This window comes from Sander lucioperca, chromosome 9 (genome assembly GCF_008315115.2).
Source record: "Sander lucioperca isolate FBNREF2018 chromosome 9, SLUC_FBN_1.2, whole genome shotgun sequence".
Lineage (NCBI taxonomy): Eukaryota > Metazoa > Chordata > Actinopteri > Perciformes > Percidae > Sander > Sander lucioperca.
In genome coordinates, this window is record NC_050181.1 from 13,221,489 (window position 1) to 13,242,598 (window position 21,110).

The 21,110-nt window shown below is 41.9% G+C and overlaps 1 protein-coding gene across 3 annotated transcripts in view; it reads left to right on the plus strand.

Moving 5' to 3' along the window:
• gpc5c (glypican 5c) overlaps positions 1–21,110 on the plus strand; it is a 126,971-nt gene that overhangs the window by 22,540 nt on the left and 83,321 nt on the right. For all 3 annotated transcript variants that reach the window (XM_031281127.2, XM_031281125.2, XM_031281126.2), the window contains 2 exons: positions 703–864; positions 13,430–14,133. In XM_031281127.2, coding sequence (XP_031136987.1) covers positions 756–864; positions 13,430–14,133 — 813 coding nt within the window. In that variant the 5' untranslated portion in view covers positions 703–755. The remainder of the gene's footprint in view (positions 1–702; positions 865–13,429; positions 14,134–21,110) is intronic.

Below are 21,110 nucleotides of genomic sequence, written 5' to 3' on the forward strand. Positions count from 1 at the left end.
GCGATGGTGAGAAGCAGGTGACACTGGCAGGACAGGGTGAACTCTGGTTCCGCTGATGTAGTTGTGCCTGATTGAGCTTTTCATTGGATCATAGTATTTGCAGTTAGGTCACAATTTTTGTGTGGTTGTTCTGAACTGCACTATTATGGCTAATGACTGTCTAGTTCTAGAGGTGATTTCACACAGATTACTGTATGTGTGAGAGACAGTATGTTTAGCATGTTCGCATTGCAAAATGCAAGTCAATGCATTGGGCATTCATGGGACATACAGTATACATGCATGTACAAATGTATGTCTTGATGACAGTGCAATTGTATGAGCCAAAGATATTTCTATATTTAGCAGAGACAGTATTTTTAGCAGGAAACGTCGGTGAATTCTTGGTCTACTTTCTCACCCTCCCATGGTGCCTCCTCTGTCTCCCAATGGAGTTATGGCCTGTCTATCTGTGTGCATACTCAGGACACTATAGATATGCTCATACATTTTTGCAATGCACAGTGTAGAATCCTATATCTATCTTGCGGGATAAAATACATTATCTTTTTTCAACCAAAGTGAGATACTACAATTTTTCTGCACTTCATTTCCTGCATATGCTTTATGTGTTTCTACTGAGTTGTAAATAAAGACAAAAAAAACCCCATTTTGATGAAGGAAATTAAGACACGTATGTCCATTTCTGTTTGACTTTTCTAGATGTGGATCTGTTGGTTTGTAAGCACCCGGGTCCGTCCTGCTGCACCCGGAAGATGGAGGAGAGCTACCAGTTGGCTGTAAAAAGAGAAACACTCCACAACATTCAGTCCTACAGCTATGAGCTCGAGCACCTCATATCCGGCCACTCGGATGCCTTCCAGGGTAAGTGTTCGGACAAAGGGGCCAAGCTTGTTGGCCGGTTGGATGGGATTGGCCTGAGACACTGGGTTGTTGTTGATGGATGGAAAAAATATGTTGCAATTGAGTGGTTGATGAGTTATCAATTAGATTTCTGGTACATACTGTACCGACCACTACATGGGACTGATAACTCAAAATTAGTTTTAAAACTTGACCTAGCTTCATGCTGACCTGAAACTGAACTTATGCCCCTTATTTCAATCCAATTTTAGCAATAAAAACAAAATAACTTTTTGTTTGTTTTCTTGCTTCCAAAGAATATTTGTTTGTCCAGTATTTGGTGAAAAAGGTCTTTACTCAGTTCCCCAGGGTCACAGTAGCTGGCGTACAGGCAAGTGTGCAACTCAGAAAATGGGCATGGTTCCCCCCCCCCCTCTTCCCTCTCTGTGGGTTTGGCAGTAGCAGAACTGGGGAGAGGGATCACTGAGGGTAAATGGGAAAAAGAGGGTATAGAGGCCTTTTTCTCATACTTTAGTGTTTGGTGGAAGATGATCTGCTTTGTCATCCTGCTCTCAGGACAGCAAAACAATTACTGGAACCCTTGAACAAATTACAGTAGTTATGGAGAGTGAAACTATTTGTGCACAGTAATTATTTTAGTTTGTTTGTTTGGTGTATTTTTGGGTGTATTATTTGGTTGTGATGCCTCTTTGGTAGCCTGGTCAGTTCAGATGTCTGAGTCCCAGATTAACAAGGCCCTGCTGTAGATACGTTTTTTTCAGTTATGTTTTGCCTGCCAAAGGGTTTTGAAATACACCCAACTGAATCAAGCCGTGCTCTAGTTGCCCAAGCTTGTCCTTCCTTTTCCTGTAGTGGTTGCAGTGTCATTTAAATCGAAAAGTTTCCGAAATAGACCAAGTTTTTCCTCCCCAAAACCTCAAAACACAATCCCACTGGGTGGGAGACATGTTTTGGATGTTTTTAGTGTTAGGTATTTTGGTACCATGCAATTAGTTTCTTAAGACAATGGACTGCTTAAACGCCAGGTTGGCGATGTCATGTTTTATGATGGATGTGGATGTTGGTGTCCAAATCGTATTATATTTCAACAAATGGTGCAATAGAGAATAAAACGGATTAGGGAACAGTTATGGAGAATGTATTATTTTCAAACATTGTTGTCCTGGAATTGATTACTGTCCTGTTTAACTTGTGTCATCTGGCCAGGATATATATTAGTGTCACATGTTTAACATACTAAACCACCACTAAGATCTGAAATTCCAAATCCCTTCAAGCACATTACTATGTAGGTGTTCATCGAGTGCTGGAGATAAGGCCCTCAGTTGTTTCACAAGCAGGTTACATGAATAGAAGCAACCATGTTCTAATAGTTTTCCTGGTATTTGTCCTTTTCATCATCATTAAGATCTTTCCCTTCTTACCTCATGTCTGAGCGAGCCTGTCTGGAGAATGAAGATCAGGTGTTCCACATACCCAGAAAAGGCCAAGATGGAAAATAACAATGGAATAACAATAGAAACTGGAGTATGGTGGTGCCGAAAATGATGATGTCACTACCCCTTAATTTACAAGGCCTTCTAAGGACAGCCTCAGTGCTGTCTGAGTGCCTCAAGTGGAATGTGAAGTAGCAAGTGGTTCATATACCGCATGCAGTAATGAGAATATGATTTTGGCTGATCCCCTTGGTACTGTTATTCACACGCTGGATGGTGGAAAATTGTTTGTGGGTAGCTTTCTACTCCTACCCCTTTTTGTTTGTACTGTATCTATCCAATTGCACTCTATGCAGTTTACCACTGAGTCAGTTGTCTGCAGGCTCTGCTCATCTGCTGTTAATCTGTTTATTTGATAATTCTGATGTGGCTACTATTTTCTTTTCAGCTTTTCATCTGTCTGTCATTCAAGTCATACCGTAAATCTTATAACGACAAGTCCTATGTGTGTGTCTTTTCTATATCCACTGTAGCTTTTATTGTTTCAACTCAAAATCACTCCTGCTGATAGCGAAAGTTTAGCCAAAAAAGACAAGCCCAATAGAAAGAAGATTGGTTTGTGTGTGTAAGGAGTGTGTCTGCAAGTGTGTGTGTGTGTGTGTGTGTGTGTGTGTGTGTGTGTGTGTGTGTCTGAGTGTTTTCATTGGCCTGCCTTTGTTTTGACAGCCCTAAAGGCCCTACTGTGCTTTGTCATGTGTGGGAGTTGTCATGTCATGAGTCTGACCCCATAAACACAGACCACATTTATAAATGCTCAGTTTTTTGTTTTGCAAATGTTTCTGAATCTGTAATAATATAAAAGAACAGGTTAAATTTCATGCTGCAATAACAAAACGGAACCAATAATCTTTTTTGATTCTCTAGATATTACCCTATGACTGCCATGCCCTAAATCATGCAGGCATGTTACATATTTTTACTTAACAACTATGTCCTCCGTAGTATATCCTCTTATCCATCTTCCCTCCTACTATTGAACTTTCCCAATATACCGGGCCAGCCCCCCTAGGTTTCCTTTCTCACCCCCAACACACAAACAGACAGACTCCTAATCCATGCCATAGTTAAGTGTTGGGTGCCTGATGGTGGGTAGGTGTCAACCACAGAGCCCAGTCTAAGCTGGGCCAGCTTAGAGCTGCCATCAAGGGCTTTGGCCTGTCAGCCTGTTGTAGCCAATCAGATCTGGAGTTATCTTACTGTTTGGACACCTCTATGTGGCCTCCCGATTGGCTGAGAGAAAGGTGAACAGATGGATTGGCCACTAGAATAGTTGTAAGTCTGTTTGCCCATGCTACTTGTTCATCAGTAGATTTGTTGGGTTAGAGCCTTACTTTTAGTTACTTGCAACAAGCCCCCATGTGAATTACTTGTTTAGTCCAATATGCAGCAATCTCTTGTTGGCAAATTGTTGTGCAGGCAATCCAATTTGTGTGTGTGTGTGTGTGTGTGTGTGTGTGTGTGTGTGTGTGTGTGTGTGACAGGTGGGAATGATAAGCAAGAGAGTAAGTATCTTGGTATACTCTATACTCACACTGCTGGGAAGCAGATGTCAAGAAAATGCTGACACTTTCACTAGTGTTACCGATATGAGGGGGACCTGGCCCACAGCTAAAGGCCATGACATCTGTGTGTCTGTGTGTGTGTGTGTGTGTGTGTGTGTGTGTGTGTGCGTGTGTTTTTGCATACATATGTACCAAAGACATGCGAGCATGTACAATATTTACCACCCTTGCAAGTCACCATGACCACCTCAGAGCTCAAGTTGTCCTCACAGGAGTTGACAAATGCTTTTAAGAGAGCTGTATTCTGTTGGCCTAGATAGCTCTCGATCATCAATGAAAGTGCATCACATTTAAAACTTTAGGTGCCCTTGAATGAATGGACAAGGAGTTCATTCGAGAAAGAGCGAGAGAGAGACAGAAGAGAGAAAGACATGGCAAGGACAATGCCTTTCCTTATTGAGGCGACATAATTAGCGGATCCTTGTCTCATTATACAGGAACTCTTCAGAACCCCCCTCCCAATCTCTTTGTCCTGCGGGACAGCCTGTGCATGACTGTATGCAAGAGACAAAGTGATCAAAACCACAACCTGAGACACAGGGATACTTGAGGGCTTCAGCTGTTAATGTTAGAATGCAGAATAAGAAGTCTCAGAGACGTGAGAATCGTTAAAGAAAGACAAGAAACACTGACTGTATGGCTTGTTGGTGTGTCTCCCCCCAGTGACTGTTTGTCCCCCCAGGCTTTCACAGGTAGCTGAGTTCAACCTACAGTAATTGTCTCCCTGCCCCTTGGGACTTTGCAGCCTCCCTGATTGCCTGCTTGGATACAGTAGACTGTATTCTCCATGTATGTTGCTCTGTGCACTCCTACCCCCCCAATGTCTCTCATTCCCCCTCGAGGCATAGACAGACAGACAGACAGACAGACAGACAGACAATGATATCTAGCCTAAAGCCATATTGGTTATAAACCACCCCAGATTAAACTGTTATGAAAATTCCTCCTCTGTCTTCACTTTTAGTGTCAGGATCATCCTGGGTGGCTTACACAACACATCATATGTAATGGTGACTGTCTTATTTATTAAATAGTGATGATTCATGTGCGTTTGCATGGGCATGTGTGTCTGCATGTCTATATGCCTGTGTGCAAGTGATATGAGTGATGAATCACTTGGCTGTGGTGGCCTATCTTCATTCTATCATCAGACACAAACCCCTCTATCTATATTGCAATCTCTCTCTGCATTTGTCTGGAAGTTCTCTCACTCATTTTGCTTGTGATCTTTTAAGCCCATCCTCTCTCACATCATTTTTTCTTTTCTTCTCTTACTTCATGTCTGCATGTATTTTTTTCTGCAGATGTTTTGACCGACAGGGTTATTGCTCTAGAGGCTGATGCTTGGACACAGGATGACATTGCGCTGCACCATGAGCTCATGCTCAAATTAGGGAGGATATCCGGAATCCATCCCTACACGTCTCATTTAATCATACAGGGTGGAGGGGAAACGTGTTTATGGGCCGAATAGTGGGAGCAAATATATTGTGTATTTGAGTGTGTGTGTGTGTGTGTGTGTGTGTGTGCGTGCTTTATCTACGCCTCTCTAGTCTCATGTCAGTAGACATGACACATAAGGGCAGGATGTGTATCCCTCAGAGTTTTGCAGGCTTGCTGGGGAAAGGGGGGAAAGAACAAAGGGAAGGAGGGAGGAGAGAGGGGAAAAGCTCAACGCCTCTCACAGTCATAAAGTCACACTTAAAGCTTCCCTAATTACCTCTGCTTTTCATCTGCCCCTCTCACCTTAACATGAATATGTGAGAACAGAGGAGTAGGGAATTGGGCCTAGAGAAGGAGAGAGAGAGAGAGAGAGAGAGAGAGAGAGAGAGAGAGAGAGAGAACAGAAAAATGAGATGGAGAGAGGGCTCATGGTTTCAGGAAAGTTCCAGTGAAAGTGTGCACAGGTGTGTTTGAATATGATTTTATCAAGTGTGTGTGTAACAAGGTCTGCCTTTTATAGAACGTTGAATCAACAGGGTTCTACCCTGCTCACCCTGCTTGATGCTGCTCTCTGACAACTCTCCCTCTTTCTTCCTGGGTGGGTGTCTGTCTCTGTCTGTGGTCCATGCTTTGCCAGCATTGGTTGCTTAACAAGAGCATGCTGGGTCTAGGTGGGCACCATGCCAACAGCTTGTGTGCTGGCATGTGCGCTGCAGGGAACCCCCAATGTCTCAAAGATAAACCAGCTGCCAAGAGTGCACTCAACAGAATGAAACCATAAACACAAAATTCTTCTCCATCTTCACCCGTAATGTCTCCTTTCATTTTTCTTCACCATTGTTATTCTGCTCCCCAGCAGCCTGAGTCTTCCTCACCAACCATTCATGCTCCCCAATATTACATCCAAAGCCTAAACAAATATGAAGTCTGTGTAGATTAGCCTGCCGCAAGTCTCCACCGCCATCATTTGACATACTAACATGAAGTGAAACTGAGGTAAATACCCCTTGATTTCTCGTCAACACTATCTCTTCTTTCTAACGGAATGGCTTTCTGACACTACTTTACAAACACTATTTCTGATGCTGCCTTTCAGCTAGCCTCAACAAACACTCTTAATGTAGACTAAGCTTCATCAGTCTCACTACTATCGTATGAGCACAATAAGCTTGATGTCCAGGATGTTTCTTCGTAATCAGACAAAATCGCATCTCCCGGGGCTTGTTCTCCATCCAAGAGAATTTGGCTTTTTTGGAACACAGTCTGTCTGTCTGGCTGATGGGGATTGTACTCTCCTGCTGCCTGGCCTTTTCCTGTGTCCTGTCTGACTCTGCGTGTGTGTGTGTGTGTGTGTGTGTGTGTGTGCGTGCGTGTGTGTGTGTGTGTGTGTGTGCATGTGTATAAGTTTGAGATATAAATCTGCGTGTGCACAGGTGTCTGGCAGCTGGCAGCCAAAATCTTTATCTATAAAATGTCTGTTAACCAACATAATTAACAGACTAGGCTACTTCCCTTTTTGGGAATTGTCACACTTCTACCTTTGTTCAGTTTAAATTAAGGAGATATTGTTAAGGGAAATGAAGGTGGATTTTGACCAATATAAGGTCTGCTTCCATCCGACGCCTGTGGGAGATCAGGATGTGTGCTTTTAAAGCATAAGTGGATGAGCATTGTGATGTAGATGTCTCTGTGTTATGACTCACACTGTTACTTCAGCCCAAAGTAGGTTGGAGTTGGCGTACCATCTCCCATCTCTCACAACCAACTCACTTCATCACTCCCTCATTCATGTCAACCCACTTCCCTCATTACGCCCTGTGTTGGACACTCCTCTGCTTTTTCCCCTTCTTCCTCCTCGCCTCTGTGGCTCCTAGCGCATTATTAAGGAGTCCCCATGGTAGGCTTTATTCTCTAAACCTACAGCCATTCATCCATTCTATTCCAGAGGCGGAGGTACAATAAATGAGAGAAATGGACAGACAAAAAAAAAAAGTTCTGACCCTGTCCAGCCGTGTCCTGTTTGTATGATCCATGATGGATTATGATATCTGCTGTATTGTCTGCCAAACTGAACAGACATGGGTCTGGTTTTAAATCAACCACAGCGCAGTATATCACTAGTAAACTCGTAATACTGGAACTAATGAGGGAATTTGTCCTTTGCAAATATTTTTACATTTTTGATCTTGACTATTTTGTATTTTCCTTTTTTTATTTGATTTATTTCAGCCCACAAAATGGATTGAAGCGTTTTTGTGTTGTTTTTAATGGCATGAGGATAAAGGCTTAGGCCTTATCAAAGAGTAGTTTTGGCTCATAATTGAAACAATGCATAAGTGACCCTGTGTATGTTCAATTCATGATAAAGCTGAAAAATGAAACCAGGGGCCACACCTGTTAAGAAAAGTGGAACAATTTTCATTAGACTTCCTTTCATCTCAAATTCCTTTCACACCTCAGTGTCAGTGCAAGGGTCTGTTTCATGTTAATCTCATGTTAGCCTAAATGTTTCCTTTCCTTTTTCATGAAAATCTGGAGTCCAGTCTCTTTCTCCGGCCGCCTTTAGTCATCATCAGTTTCCACTTATATAATGGGTCTTTGTTTATCACAAAACTACAGGCTGTCATCAATGTAACCAGATTTTGGAGAAAATGCCTCCATTCTATTAGATTCTTAATGTTCCAGTCTGCAGAGTTATAAGCCACTGGCAGCTGATTTGTTGTTGCATGGAATCAAATCAAATTCTTTTTTCCTCCACTTGAGTCTTTTTTGATGGGCATTTTCTACTTTTCTCCAATCTACAGATCTAAGCAATATTTCACAACTAAATCTCTGGAGTAAAACGTACGTAGCAGTCCCTCCAAGATGTAAAATGAATATGAACTTACATATTGAACAGTATGTGCAGTAAGGCTGCTTTACGCTGTATTCAAGATTCAGAAGTCATTCCTACTGGTGCAACTGGCATACTTTTTGTTGTTTTGTAGCTTTCAGTAGTTATCAATGAGTGCAAATACTTTTTTGTGTATGACACTCTGTGCTGCTCCTTAGCGCTAACACTATGTCAAAAGAGACACTGTGATTTATATGCCAATAAACAAAAGAGAAATGGGGGGTCACTATAGACCTGTGGCCCCCTTAATGCGTAGGACCAGAAGTGCTGTCCATCAGCCTGTCAACAGTCTGCCCTCATGCTGGCCCTCCAAATCTCCCCTTTATGGCATTAGCCATTTGAACAACCCTCCCTCCCCTGCTCTTCGCTCAGCCCCTCAGCCACTGCCCCTGTGCTCTGTCTCCTCTGTCCCCATCCTTCTCTCGTCTGCTCATTCCCCTGCCTTCGATCATGTTTCCCTACTTTGGCCAGAGCAGAAAGTAGTGATCCCCCTCCTGTCCTATCTCCACCGCCACATTATAGCCCAGTCCCCCCCCGAATGCCCCTGGCATCTGTGGAATTGTTTATGTTTCAGAGTTCAAGCCTTTTTAATCACCCCACCCCCCCAAACCCTCCCCCATCTCAAGCTCATTATCCCACCTGTTGGCCCCCTGATAGGACAAGACAAGGAAATTAGGATTTGGGGCCAGGATTCGCTGAAATTTGTGCACACACATATGTGATTCCATGCGTGGGGTTTCTGAGGTGCTCGTGGAGTCACATTGTTTTTGGCAAGAGTGCAGCCCCCCAGTTCTTGCAGGTCAAATTTGCATCTGACAGATGAGTCATGCTCCCACTTTAGACTTTAGACATGTGATTTTACCACACAAGTTTGATGAATCAACAGCTTGATTCATTGACTTATTAATAGTTTATTACCATTAAACTGTTTGCTGAAAGGTTAGAGGCTGGGAGATTGTATGACATCGCAGCTCTCCCTTGTAACCGGAGATGACAAGTGCAGAGTGGGAGATTTCCTTATGTACAGTAATTCTACTAATTAAAACAAGGATATGTAATCTACACATGTGTCACTATGTCATATATCTCGGTGGTGACCTGTCTGAAACCCAAGCCTGTGGTAGGATTAAAATGCTTTGCCTAAGATGAAGGTTGGTGAGGTCCAGTAAGGATTGATTGCCAAGATAGGAAGGGCCCACAGGTCCATGGTATGAGAACAGTGTCTCCTACCTCATTATCACAATATTACCGCATCATGCTTCAAGCACGCACGTATGCACACCCATCTCTACAGGCCTGCATGCACATACTTCAAAATACAGACATCCTGTACATGCACTCATACTATCACTTGTTAAAAGATGCAGTGTCACTTATGACACAGACGCAGTAAACCCTCTAACCCCGCACAGGATAGGTTCCAGGGCCACACATGATCAGTTTTCCATTTTTTTCGATCGAAATATTTTCATCGATGTGAAATCAAGAATGCAACACTTTGTTTTAACAGTTTACCCATCATCTCATAGTTAACCTCAATAGTATATACATTTTGTGTTTCCGCTTTTTAATTTTAGGTAGAGTTTTAGGATTACAGCCATGCATAAAGTGTAGCCTATACTGCCATTTTCTGACGAAACTACGTTTTACACAGCCAAATTTATTCGCTCCAAACCAGTGGATGGAAATGCGCCTAATTCACATTTATTTCAAAGTTTATTTAAAACTTGTTAGACACACACGCATACATGCATCTCTCTCAGTGTGAGAGTGCTTAAAAATCAGCAAAGGCACTATAAGAACACTATAGTTGTGACTTAAATCACTGTGCTTATTTTGACTCTGTTATTGTGGAAGGTTCACCATGGTGACGCTAATTGTGCCAGTAAAACACTGGGTTGCCATGCAGAATGTAAAGTGGAAATAGCTTCTTATGATTACACCCAATGATCTCAGAGAGTGGCATTGGCATAGCGTTGGTGGAAAGATATGGTCTAATATCCCATCCCAGAGTCATAATACATTCTCAGTTTAGGCCACGGCAAGACAAAGGCCTCCTCTACTTTGCCACTGCTGCTTTTTTATCCATTTAATACCTTGTTTATTCCGAGCAGAGAGCATGTCAGATTAGCCGCACAGGGCCACAGACAAAGCAAGCCTGTTCATTTATTCCTGTATAGTTAGCTTGACAATTATGTGTTTTGAATTTCAGAGTTTTTAGGACTTCCTTGGAAATTAAAGATAATTGCTCCATGCAAAATAGCCTCAATCCAGCCAGACTTTATTTCCCAAAAGGCTTACCGATGGGTATGAGTATGTGACATGGTAATGATAGCCACCCATGACTGCGTGTCTGAATGGAGTGTGGTCAGATCCACATTCAGACACTGTGGTCAGCCAGAACAATCAAACCCAATTGACTATCATGCAATGGTAGTTAGGACTTAAAAAGCTGCTGGTTTCTTGTTTTTTTGTTATCACTCAGTTTCCCAGTACTGGAAAGTGCAGTGCTTGATTTATCACAGAATGAGTAACCGGATACATTTGAGCGTGGGAGAGGACTTGATAGAGAACAGAAAATAACTGATGTTTAAAATGAATGAACCATGGGATCCAGTTTTTTGTTTGTCAGTGGAAGTATGGAGAGGAAGAAAGGTGGACTCTTTGTCCTACTTCTGTACTTCTGTAGAGACAGGGAAGTGCTCCGGACCCAGGGGCCAAATGAATCCAGATGTCAGAGCATGTTCGCAAGGTGGAGTCCACGTTTACAGTAGTTGTTTTTCCTTCTTCAAAGTTCAGTCGCTTCTTTTTATTCCATTTTTCCTGGCGGTCTCCCATTCTTTTCCCTTTTTTCCTCTTTCATGTTTTTCTCTTAGTGTCACTCTCTTGGCAAATAAAAATATGAGTTTTTTTAACAAGTACGGAATGTCTTAAGGATTTAATGATCCTGTCAGAAACCCTTTGAAATATGTGCATCCAGTCATGGTGCTCTTGAGAAGTTTAAGAAGAATTTTTTTTTTTCAATTTGTCTGTTAGAGAAAACTTGATTGTCTTGTTGCGTAGATTAGTCTAGTTTTGTTTTGCCCCCACCACGGCTCACAGAGAGTAACATTAAACCATGGTATTTCTGAGCATGATCATTTTATAATAACATTATGTAATTCCATGTAACCTAAGCCTGTGGGTACATCTTGTGGTGTAAATGTCTGACTGGCAGGCAGACCGCACACTGGTACCAACCCCGCAGCCCGACAGGCTGAAGAGACATTGATGTGGGACTTAAACTGTAACTTATCTGCAAATCTAATGCTATTTTTGCTCATTCCTTTTTTTTGTGTTTCTCATTTTGGTGCACTCCTTGGTCTGTCTCTGGCTGGTCATCTCGGGAGGTCTTTCTGACTGCTCTCCACCTACAGTCAGACTTTGCTTTACAGTAAAAATCCCTAACAGCCCATTACTTTTCATGTGTGTCTGCTATATTTCTGTCACACACAGTCACGCTCTTCAAAACCCATCCAATCGGCTATAATTTTGAATGTTATTTGGCGGGGGTCTGATCATGACGATGGTGCTTTCTGGTGCATTACAAATGAGTTGGGCCTTTTGCTGGCCAGTGGGGAGTCCCTGTGTGTCACAGACAGCGGTCATATTAGTGCAGCTGTTGAGGAGGACATGACTGTTGTTATCCTTCTGTCTGTGAGCCGGGAGGGGCTGGATACATACAGGCACACACACAAACACACACACACACGCATTTGTTAACAATCACTGTGCTAGAGATTGAATATGTAAATGAATAAGTAAGTGTTAACATCAAGGACATGTTTAAAAAAAAAAAACAACTTAGGTCCAAGTTAACAATTGTCACACTGTGGGCTTATCCTTACTTTTTTTCTTTAATTTTATGGATGTATGTGTGTGTGTACAGTATGGTGGTGGGGCGTTAGCACCCTCCTTCTCCTGTCTCAATTTCTGTACAGTTGCTACTGCTCCTTCATGTCCTGTCATGCTTTTAAGCTGACATCACACCCCATAGGAGAGTGTTGTGTCCAGGACACACACACACGCACGCAGGCAGGCAGGCAGGCAGGCACGCTCACACACACACACACACACACACACACACACACACACACACACACACACACACACACACACACAAGGGAAACAAAATGAAAAGTGACAAGATTAAGTGGACGGGTAGTAAAGGAGATTGTGAGACAAAAGGATGAGTTAGACTCTACTGTAGAAGTCACCTCATGTCTGTAATAAGCATGATAGAGCATTTTTTTGTTCTTATGTGATAATTTTTGATCAAATTAATACTAATTTTCTATTAGACTCAATTATAAACCATATCAGTGAGCCAGTGAAATGAGGACAGGCGAAGGGGTATATTGGAGAAAAAGCAGAGAAAATGACCAGGAACGAGAGTCAAGCTGTTTTTCTTAATGTCATGTCTTTTTTTCCTCGCCCTTGCTTTACCCTCTGTCATTCCGTCTCTCTACTCTGTTACAGTACCTTGCTTGGCAAGAAGTGGCACCTCATTGGCACTAATCAGCCTCTGCACTGACGTCATTGATTGCTTTACAGTTTCACTTGCTTACCAGGAAATTACATACCGTAAGAACCTGATGACTAAACTGTGTGTGTGTGTGTGTGTGTGTGTGTGTGTGTGTGTGTGTGTGTGTGTGTGTGTGTGTGTGTGTGTGTTAGGCTGGTGGCCTGTCAAACACCCCTGCAGTATCTGGAATATATAGTATTTGCCAAAGAAAATGTGAACTGATTTGCGGTTGCTTCTCATATCAAATGTTAAAATCTCTCTCTTCTCTGTGTGTGTGTGTGTGTCTGTGTGTGTTTGTCTCACTGTCTGTCTCTGTCTCTTTCTGTCCTTAAGACTTCCTTATTGGGGTGATGACTTCATACACAATGATATCCAACCACATTATAGAAAAACTCGACACTGGTTTCTCAACCCAACTTACTGATACAAACGAGCCAGGGTCAGGAGCCAGGGTTTGGATATGTCTTTGCATTTTGGATGCCTTACTCATTTCATGGAGAGCTTGTAAATCATGTCATCAATGATTATCAATATTCCTCTCATATAAATGTCATCTGTCTTTTCTTCTATCTCTTATCCCTGTGTTTCTCTTTTGCTCTCTTTGCAGACATGTTCCAGTACCTTCTGTCCTTCTCTCAGGGCCACCTGAGTTCTCTGTTGGAGGGAACCTACTCATCCCTGTCCCGCCATGCCCTACCCCATGTTAACCAACTCTTCTCCTCACTCTCCCTCTACCTCCGCGGGGCCAACGTCTCCATGGAGGTGTCAGTTCACCAATTTTTTAACAACCTCTTCCCACTCGTCTACACACGGCTCATCAATCCAGGCATTGATGGCAGCATGATGATGGGCAGTGAAATGGGTGACTGTCTACGTATGATCAGGCAGGATGTCAACCCTTTTGGGCCTCATCCAGCCGTCATGGCCCAGGAGCTGGCTGGGGCGTTGGGAGCCGGGAGACAACTGGGCCTGGCCCTGGAGGAGGGTCTGGAGGTGATGAATGCCACTGAAAATGTCAGCATGAGCAAAGAGTGTGTGAAGGGCCTGGTGAAGATGGTGTACTGCTCCCACTGCAGAGGCCTGACGCTCATCAAGCCCTGCGTGGGCTACTGTCTGAATATAATGCGAGGCTGCTTGGCCAGCGTGTCAGAGCTGGATCAGCCTTGGAGGAGGTATACCAGCCTGTTGGAGCAACTAACCCACGCCATGGCAGGGCACCACAGTCTGGAACTAGCCCTGCTGGGGGTTAGGGAGCATGTTAATGATGCCTTACTCTACGCACAGCTCCATGGTCCACTCATCACTGCCACGGTGAGTACACACTAGATCAGCAGCTTTAATGGCACATGCAAAAGGCCTTCAAACCTTTTTGTTTAACGTCTTTGTTTCATACATGTACCTTGGCAGTGTCCAATGTATTGATTGGAAAGGTTTTGCAGGCTGATTGTGGGTTGTGAAATTTTTTTTCCATCGATGCAACAAAGAACGCTGCACACAGCATTAATGTTTGCACAGTGTTGAAACTATTCAGAGAAAAATAATATTTATACAAAATAAAAAAGTTCAGCCTCCTTCTAAATAAATTCAGGCTGAGCTGAGGCTAGAGAAGGACTGATTTTTCCAAATGTCAAGGCAGCTAAAAGTCATCATCGTTTTAAAGGTTCTGACTATTTATGGATATTATAAATCCCTTTTTGACTATGATGACAATGAGAAAAGTAGTGGATAAAATGGGGATTTTGTGCACTTGCATGCTGTGAGTACCACCATATGCCTTATGATATATAGCCTATGGTTTTAAATTGGATGTCCACAACACAAAGGTGTTCATTCAGTTTAAAACTGGCACTGCATTTAAATCTACAGTTAAAATGCATTTGTTTAGCAATTTATCTTAGATTTGTATTTCTATGGTCACAGCAAGCATTATGGTTAAACTATACTGAATAAACAAAAGCACCATTTAGAGTTGACAATTGTGCTTAATTTTTCAATTTAAAACAACTTACTGTGACTGTAAAACTTGAGATTAAATCTCTGTAATAGTTCCCTCGTTTTACACATATCCCTGCATACCAAGGAACATATAATACACATAAGATGTAATACACACTGAGTAGTTATTCTGTTTGCATGTCAGCCATTTGATTCATTTGAGATAACATTTAAATCAGCGTTTTCAGTAGATACGGTACACTGTGATCGTTATCTTCACATTTTAAGCAATACCCTCCTTTCTCTATATAGGGTGGGGTCATGCACGTGGGTGTAAGGTAACGTGAGTCATACACCAGGGAGCAGAAGGTGATTAGCAGAGATTTAAGTACATCATCAAGAGGAACATAGCAAGCATTTTCACTAGCATTCAGTCCCTATTGCGTCTCCCTCTCCCCTTTAAATTTTCGTCATGGTTGTTGATGCAGTGCATGTGTTTCCAATGTTTTTAAATTAACCTATAGGAGCACTTGTACATGCCTCTCCCCTGGGCATGAGCTGGAGAGTTCTGGACATCATACTTCCCCTACCTTTAGTGGCCCTCTCTGAGTAGGTGGCTGGACTTGACATCGCCCAGTTGTGGAAATAGTCTGTGTTATTTCTGATATTGTCTAATCCTCATCCCTACCCATCTTCATCTTATTAGTTGGTTATGACTAGTTACACAAGTTTTTATATACATATTTGTCACTTTGAGTTACTGTGTTGAATATGGGACCACAGAAGGGAAGACCAACACTTAAAATGTTGATAGGGTTATGTATGGTGCAGTTGTTTCCTAATATCTTTAATGGTACCACTTGTAGACAAGTCTGCACTGGAAATGTTCCCAGAACTGGACTAAAACTGTAAGACAACACTATAGCAGCCATAATGGGCAAGCTGTTAGTGGATTAAACTTCGACTTGGCTATTGGCTGTTTGACTTAATGTACAGTGCAGTCTTCCAAAGAACTATTGTCAATTATTCTCAAAGACTAGTGATTGCTGTGGTAACTTAGTGAAGAGGCCAAGTTTACAGGTTTAAAGGTTCCATATTGTAAAAAGTGAGATTTTCATCTCTTTGTTTTTATTATGAACCAGTTTGAGGTGCTATGTAAATAATAAATGTATAATAAATGGATTAAGTAATGGTGCATTTGAACGAGTCATCAGGTCTTCTGTACGGTTGTGATGTTACAGCTATACTACCTATAGCCTAGGTAGTATACAGTGCCGCCACTGTGGCGTTACAGTTATTCCCCAGCTGCAATAATAGCAGAGACGCAGAGAGCAAACATGTGGAAGACCGGGAAAACTGTCTAATCAAAGCAGACTGGGTTTTTTCGGGAGGGGGGCTTAAAGAGACAGGTGCTAAAACGACAGATTGTCAGTACAGGTATATTCAAACAGACAGTATGAGAAAAATGTGTTTTTTGAACATTATACCATGTTCTAGTAGAAACCCTAAATACAAGTATGAACCTGAAAATAAGCATAACATGTCCTCTTTAAGGAGCGTACAAATAAAAATTGACTAAGTTACCAGAAGATTAAAAAACTCCTACACCAAGCTAAGAGGTCCAGACAAAACTGATCATCCCTCCATCCATCCAACTCCTGGCAAGCAAACAAGCAGACCCCCCCAAAATGTAAAAAGTAGCATATCATTACTGGGATTACTACTGTAACTGTTATGTAATTACTGAATTTCAAATTGTAATCCCTTATATTACTGAAAAAAAAAGTAATCACAGTACTGTAGTGTGCTGTAGTGCTTGTCTGTCTAACTCTACAATACTGCTAGACATCTCAATACTGTAAAGTTTGTACCAGAATTAACTGAAACAAACGTCTGCCTGGAAGGTGAAAAAAAACATTTCAAAATGTATAGCAATTTGGAAAATGGTTGGCATTAACATAAAGTGCAAGTAATTTGTAGTTAATGATCTTACACATGCAAAAGCACTGGTGTGGTACCATTTCAAGTTGGGAACATCACAGAGCCTGAATGGTTATACATTAAACACTTAAATTAAACACACACATCCATGTCCATAGACACTTACTGCAAGCACATGCATGTGCAGACAGAGGAGGGTTGGTTACCCAGGCTTAAAGACTGACCTAATATAACTATGCAGAGAGAGACCCAGCTTGTATTTCGTATGTGTATGTACGTGTGTGTGTGTGTGTGTGTGTGTGTGTGTGTGTGTGTGTGTGTGTGTGTGTGTGTGTGTGTGTGTGTGTGTGTGTGTGTGTGTGTGTATGCCTGCTTGGTATTCATGGGGTGGCAAGCAAGCCTGGAGCAGGGAGCCCAGCACAGGGACAAGTGGAACAGAATTGAAAGGGTTCCAGCTAGGCCATACAAACTAGACCCAGCCAGCTGGAAAAAAGGGCCAAGAGAATTGTTGCTGGAAAAGGAGGTGGCCCCCAGTCAGACACTGGCGGCTACCATTTTCTGTGCTCTCATTGTTTCACGCAGGCTACAGGGCAAACATGAACACCGACATTTATCCATTCACTTAAGCGCTCAGACACACACACACTTAGCCACACACAGAATAACACACCGTTCTGTTGCCATGTATCACCTAGAACCCATGGCCTTTTTAAATCGCAGTATGTTTTTATTAAACCACAGTGGCCTGTCAAGGAAAATTGTTAAGTCTCCAGTGCACAACTACTGTGTCAGCATAGCCACCTTCACCCTTACACCTCCATATACCCCCTCCTAGATGAACACTCAATTTGAAACGCCTATCTTCATATTTTCTTATAAATTATCCTTACTATCTTACTGCACAGCAAATAAAGTGCAAATACCTTGCTTAACCCACTGTTGATTTTTATAACGTTATGCTGTATATGTGAAGTCAAGAACAAAGAAGTAACTCTGTTTTTTGCCGTGTCAGAATAATATAAAGAGATGTTATTAAAGGAATTATTGTGACTGTGTGGTTTTATACTGGGATATTATCCCAAACCATTTTGTGGTTTCTCTCTCTCTCACTTTAGAGAGCTGCAGGCTACACAGAGTCTGCACTATGTATGTTGCAATACGTCATAGTGTAGGACCTGGGTCATAACACATGTACTGTACGTACAGTATACACACACATCACCACACCATGTGCAGGTATCAGGTTTTTAGAAGTCCTGTAAGGAGCCTAGATGTGCGGCCCACCCTGTGACAATACTAGCGGCACGCGTGAAACTGAAAGGCAGCTATTGATAGTTATGTGGCGCAGCAGAAGGATAGTTTCTGTTTAAATACATTCCTGCTCTTATTGAGATGGAGCGTGAACGCGGCTGGAAAGGAAGTGGTTATGGTTATGGATGTTGGGGGAGCCTTGTGCTGGATTATGTCGAGTAGACACAATTAAGAGAAAATTGGAAAATATCCAGTAAAAGTGGCTACTCTTATTGGGCCCCAGTGCAAATGGTAGCTCCAATGTTTAGTGAGGTTTTCTCCCTCTGAATGCTGCCCTGTTGAATTCATATTAAAGTTTCTCCCTCCAGAGTCAACTGTGCTTGAGAGGCCACAGGCTGCTGCTGTTTATTGACATGGCCATAAAAATGATATGGCTCATATGACCTGGAGGAGAACATTTTATCTCCTACTTGCTAAAGATGAGTAGACTTAACTCTTAACACACATAAGCATGTTTTCACTCATGTATTCATTCACTCACGCAGTTGCTCACTGAGAGCTTAATAGTCTGCTTATAAGAAAATAGTACCAGTGGTCCTAATTAGAGCAGTTTATACACAGGTCTACCTTATCCACTTGTTGGTTTAACCCTAGCTTCTCATTACAGTCTTATGGAGGAATGGTAATAGCAGCCTGGGCCTTTAAGATAATGGAAACAAGGGCCAGTGGGATGACTGGAAGGTTTCCATTCACCATGGCGGCACCTCAACAGACAGCAGTGGCTTACATTGCAAGCGCCTTTTTCTTTTACCCTATCCCACAAAAAATTTAAGGAATATCATTGGTGTGAAAATAAACTTGTTGTTGTTATCACAGTTTCTTATTTTACTTCCCCTATCCCATCTCTGCAACCCTGTATTTTTATGGTTTTAGCATAGCAATAGGCAATATGATGATATGTTCTATATTAGAGGTCGACCGATTCATCGGTTTTGCCGATTAATCGGCACCGATAGTTGATTGGTGGAACAATCGTTATCGGCAAAAATCCATACCGATGGTTGCGTCCGTTGCTGGAGCGGCTGAGAAGCGCGCGCTGTCATTCATTACACAGTACGCGAGAGCTGAGAAGGGTCTGCTGGCATCATGCATTACAGAGGCGAAATAAAAACTATCACTGATGCCTCGTGTTGTTTATTTTCGACACGTGTTACTGCGCGCTGCACGGAGAGCACATGCTGTGCGGAGAAGGCTGACATCAGATGCGCGTTTAAAGCATCGGCAGCAAAAAGGTATGTATACAGTACATATTAATTTGTTGAATAGATGCTGCATTAGTAGAGAAAGAACAGCACAACAGTATGTTTGTTTGCTTTCGAGGCTGAGATGACGCTAAACATTAGTAGTAGGCTAACTTACCTCAAGCGGTTAAAACACTGACAAAAATAAACGCTAAAAAGTCCGACCCAAATGTCAGAATCAGAACCCTAAAGGATCGTCCACGATCCCAAACGGCACCTCTGATTCATATTTAGATAATTTAATAACAGTTAAACATAGAGACTTACTTATTGCTGCAGCTAAAAGCTAACGAGTTAGCCGTCACGGGGGTGTCTTTGGTGTCTTTCTAGCCTCTACAGGTGATTTTCTATCCAGCCTGGAACTTGTGCCTTTTTTCGGGGTTGTTGAGCATTAAATCCAAACTGTTACATCCAAGATTTATCCACTTGATGTCCATAATTCATCACGTTTTCGGTCATTTCTGCCGCTAACTCCGTGCTACCCATAGACAGTAGGTGCTACCGACAAGGGAATCTCCCATGATGCCTTTGTTTATGTTTTCAACCAATGGGAAGGCAGGTCCGTCACACATTACGCCTTATATGGGCATCCAAGCGAGAACAAAGAGTATAGTGGGAGAGATAGATCACCCCAGGTCAGAGATCGTCTGTTACCGTTCTAAACCGTTCTACAGAGAAGAATGGCGTCACTGTTTTGAGATTGTTTGTCCTTTATATGAATCATAATGCTCATTATGTTTATTTTTGCACTGGATGACTCCAAATATGTAGGAGAACTGTTTTAGACAACACACATGCTTGTGTAGCATTGCTGTGGGTGTAATATCAATAAATATGACATTATTATTTTGATTATTGACAAAAGCGTCTGGACTTTTTTTGAAACAATGTATGTATTTTGTCAACTGTATAAGTTATAAATACTATCGGTCGATTAATCGGTTATCGGCAAATACGGCCCAACCTAGCTATCGGTATCGGTAAAATCCACTATCGGTCGACCTCTATTCTATATATACAATGTGTACTACCAGATAGTTTTGCCATACCGGTAATATTGTGGTATGTATTAGGCCATTGTGGTTAATATAGAAAATTAACAGTCTCCCAATATATTTTCCAGAAACTTTAATATGCAAGACAAGGAAGTTAATTCAAGATGTTGCAGACTAAAACAGTTATTACTGGATGCCTAAAATAAATGATAACAGTGGTGCTTAAATATGATGGACATAAAGATTGCTAGCACTGTAAAGGGCAAAGTTATTGGAATTGCTGTAAAGTAATAATTGGACATTACTGTTTATATTTCAATCAGTTCTCCCCGGATAATTTAAGCGAGGAAGACCAGGGGAAATGGAGGAACTAGATGTATGACAGAATTACTGGCAAAACTACTTTTGGGCAGTTGCCATTTTATTTTGTAAAGAGAATTCTGTCTATATGGCATACACTGCCACATGAATTAAAGCTAATTAAGATTATTACAGGTGTAGTGAAAATGTAACCAGAGCTGTACCCGGGTTATTTTAGAGTTAACTGACTAACTGTCAGTTAACTCTGACAGTGTTTTACTAGTTACCATTGTGACAATAAAAGGACGTTGCATTTCTACAGATTTTACTAAGATGTCTTTGATATTGTAATGTAATTGTTTACTGTATGTGTAATTCATTTAGCATTTCAGATTTTGTACTTTATGTAATGGGGTCGGTTGGAAAAACGAGTTGTTTATATTTCACTAATGTAATATAATGTAAAAGGGTTTGAGACTCTGACACCAGCTAGTACCTCTGGAGGTCACTTTATTTAAAAGGATTAGCTACACAGGCTCAGGCCTTTATACTGTATATGGTTTCT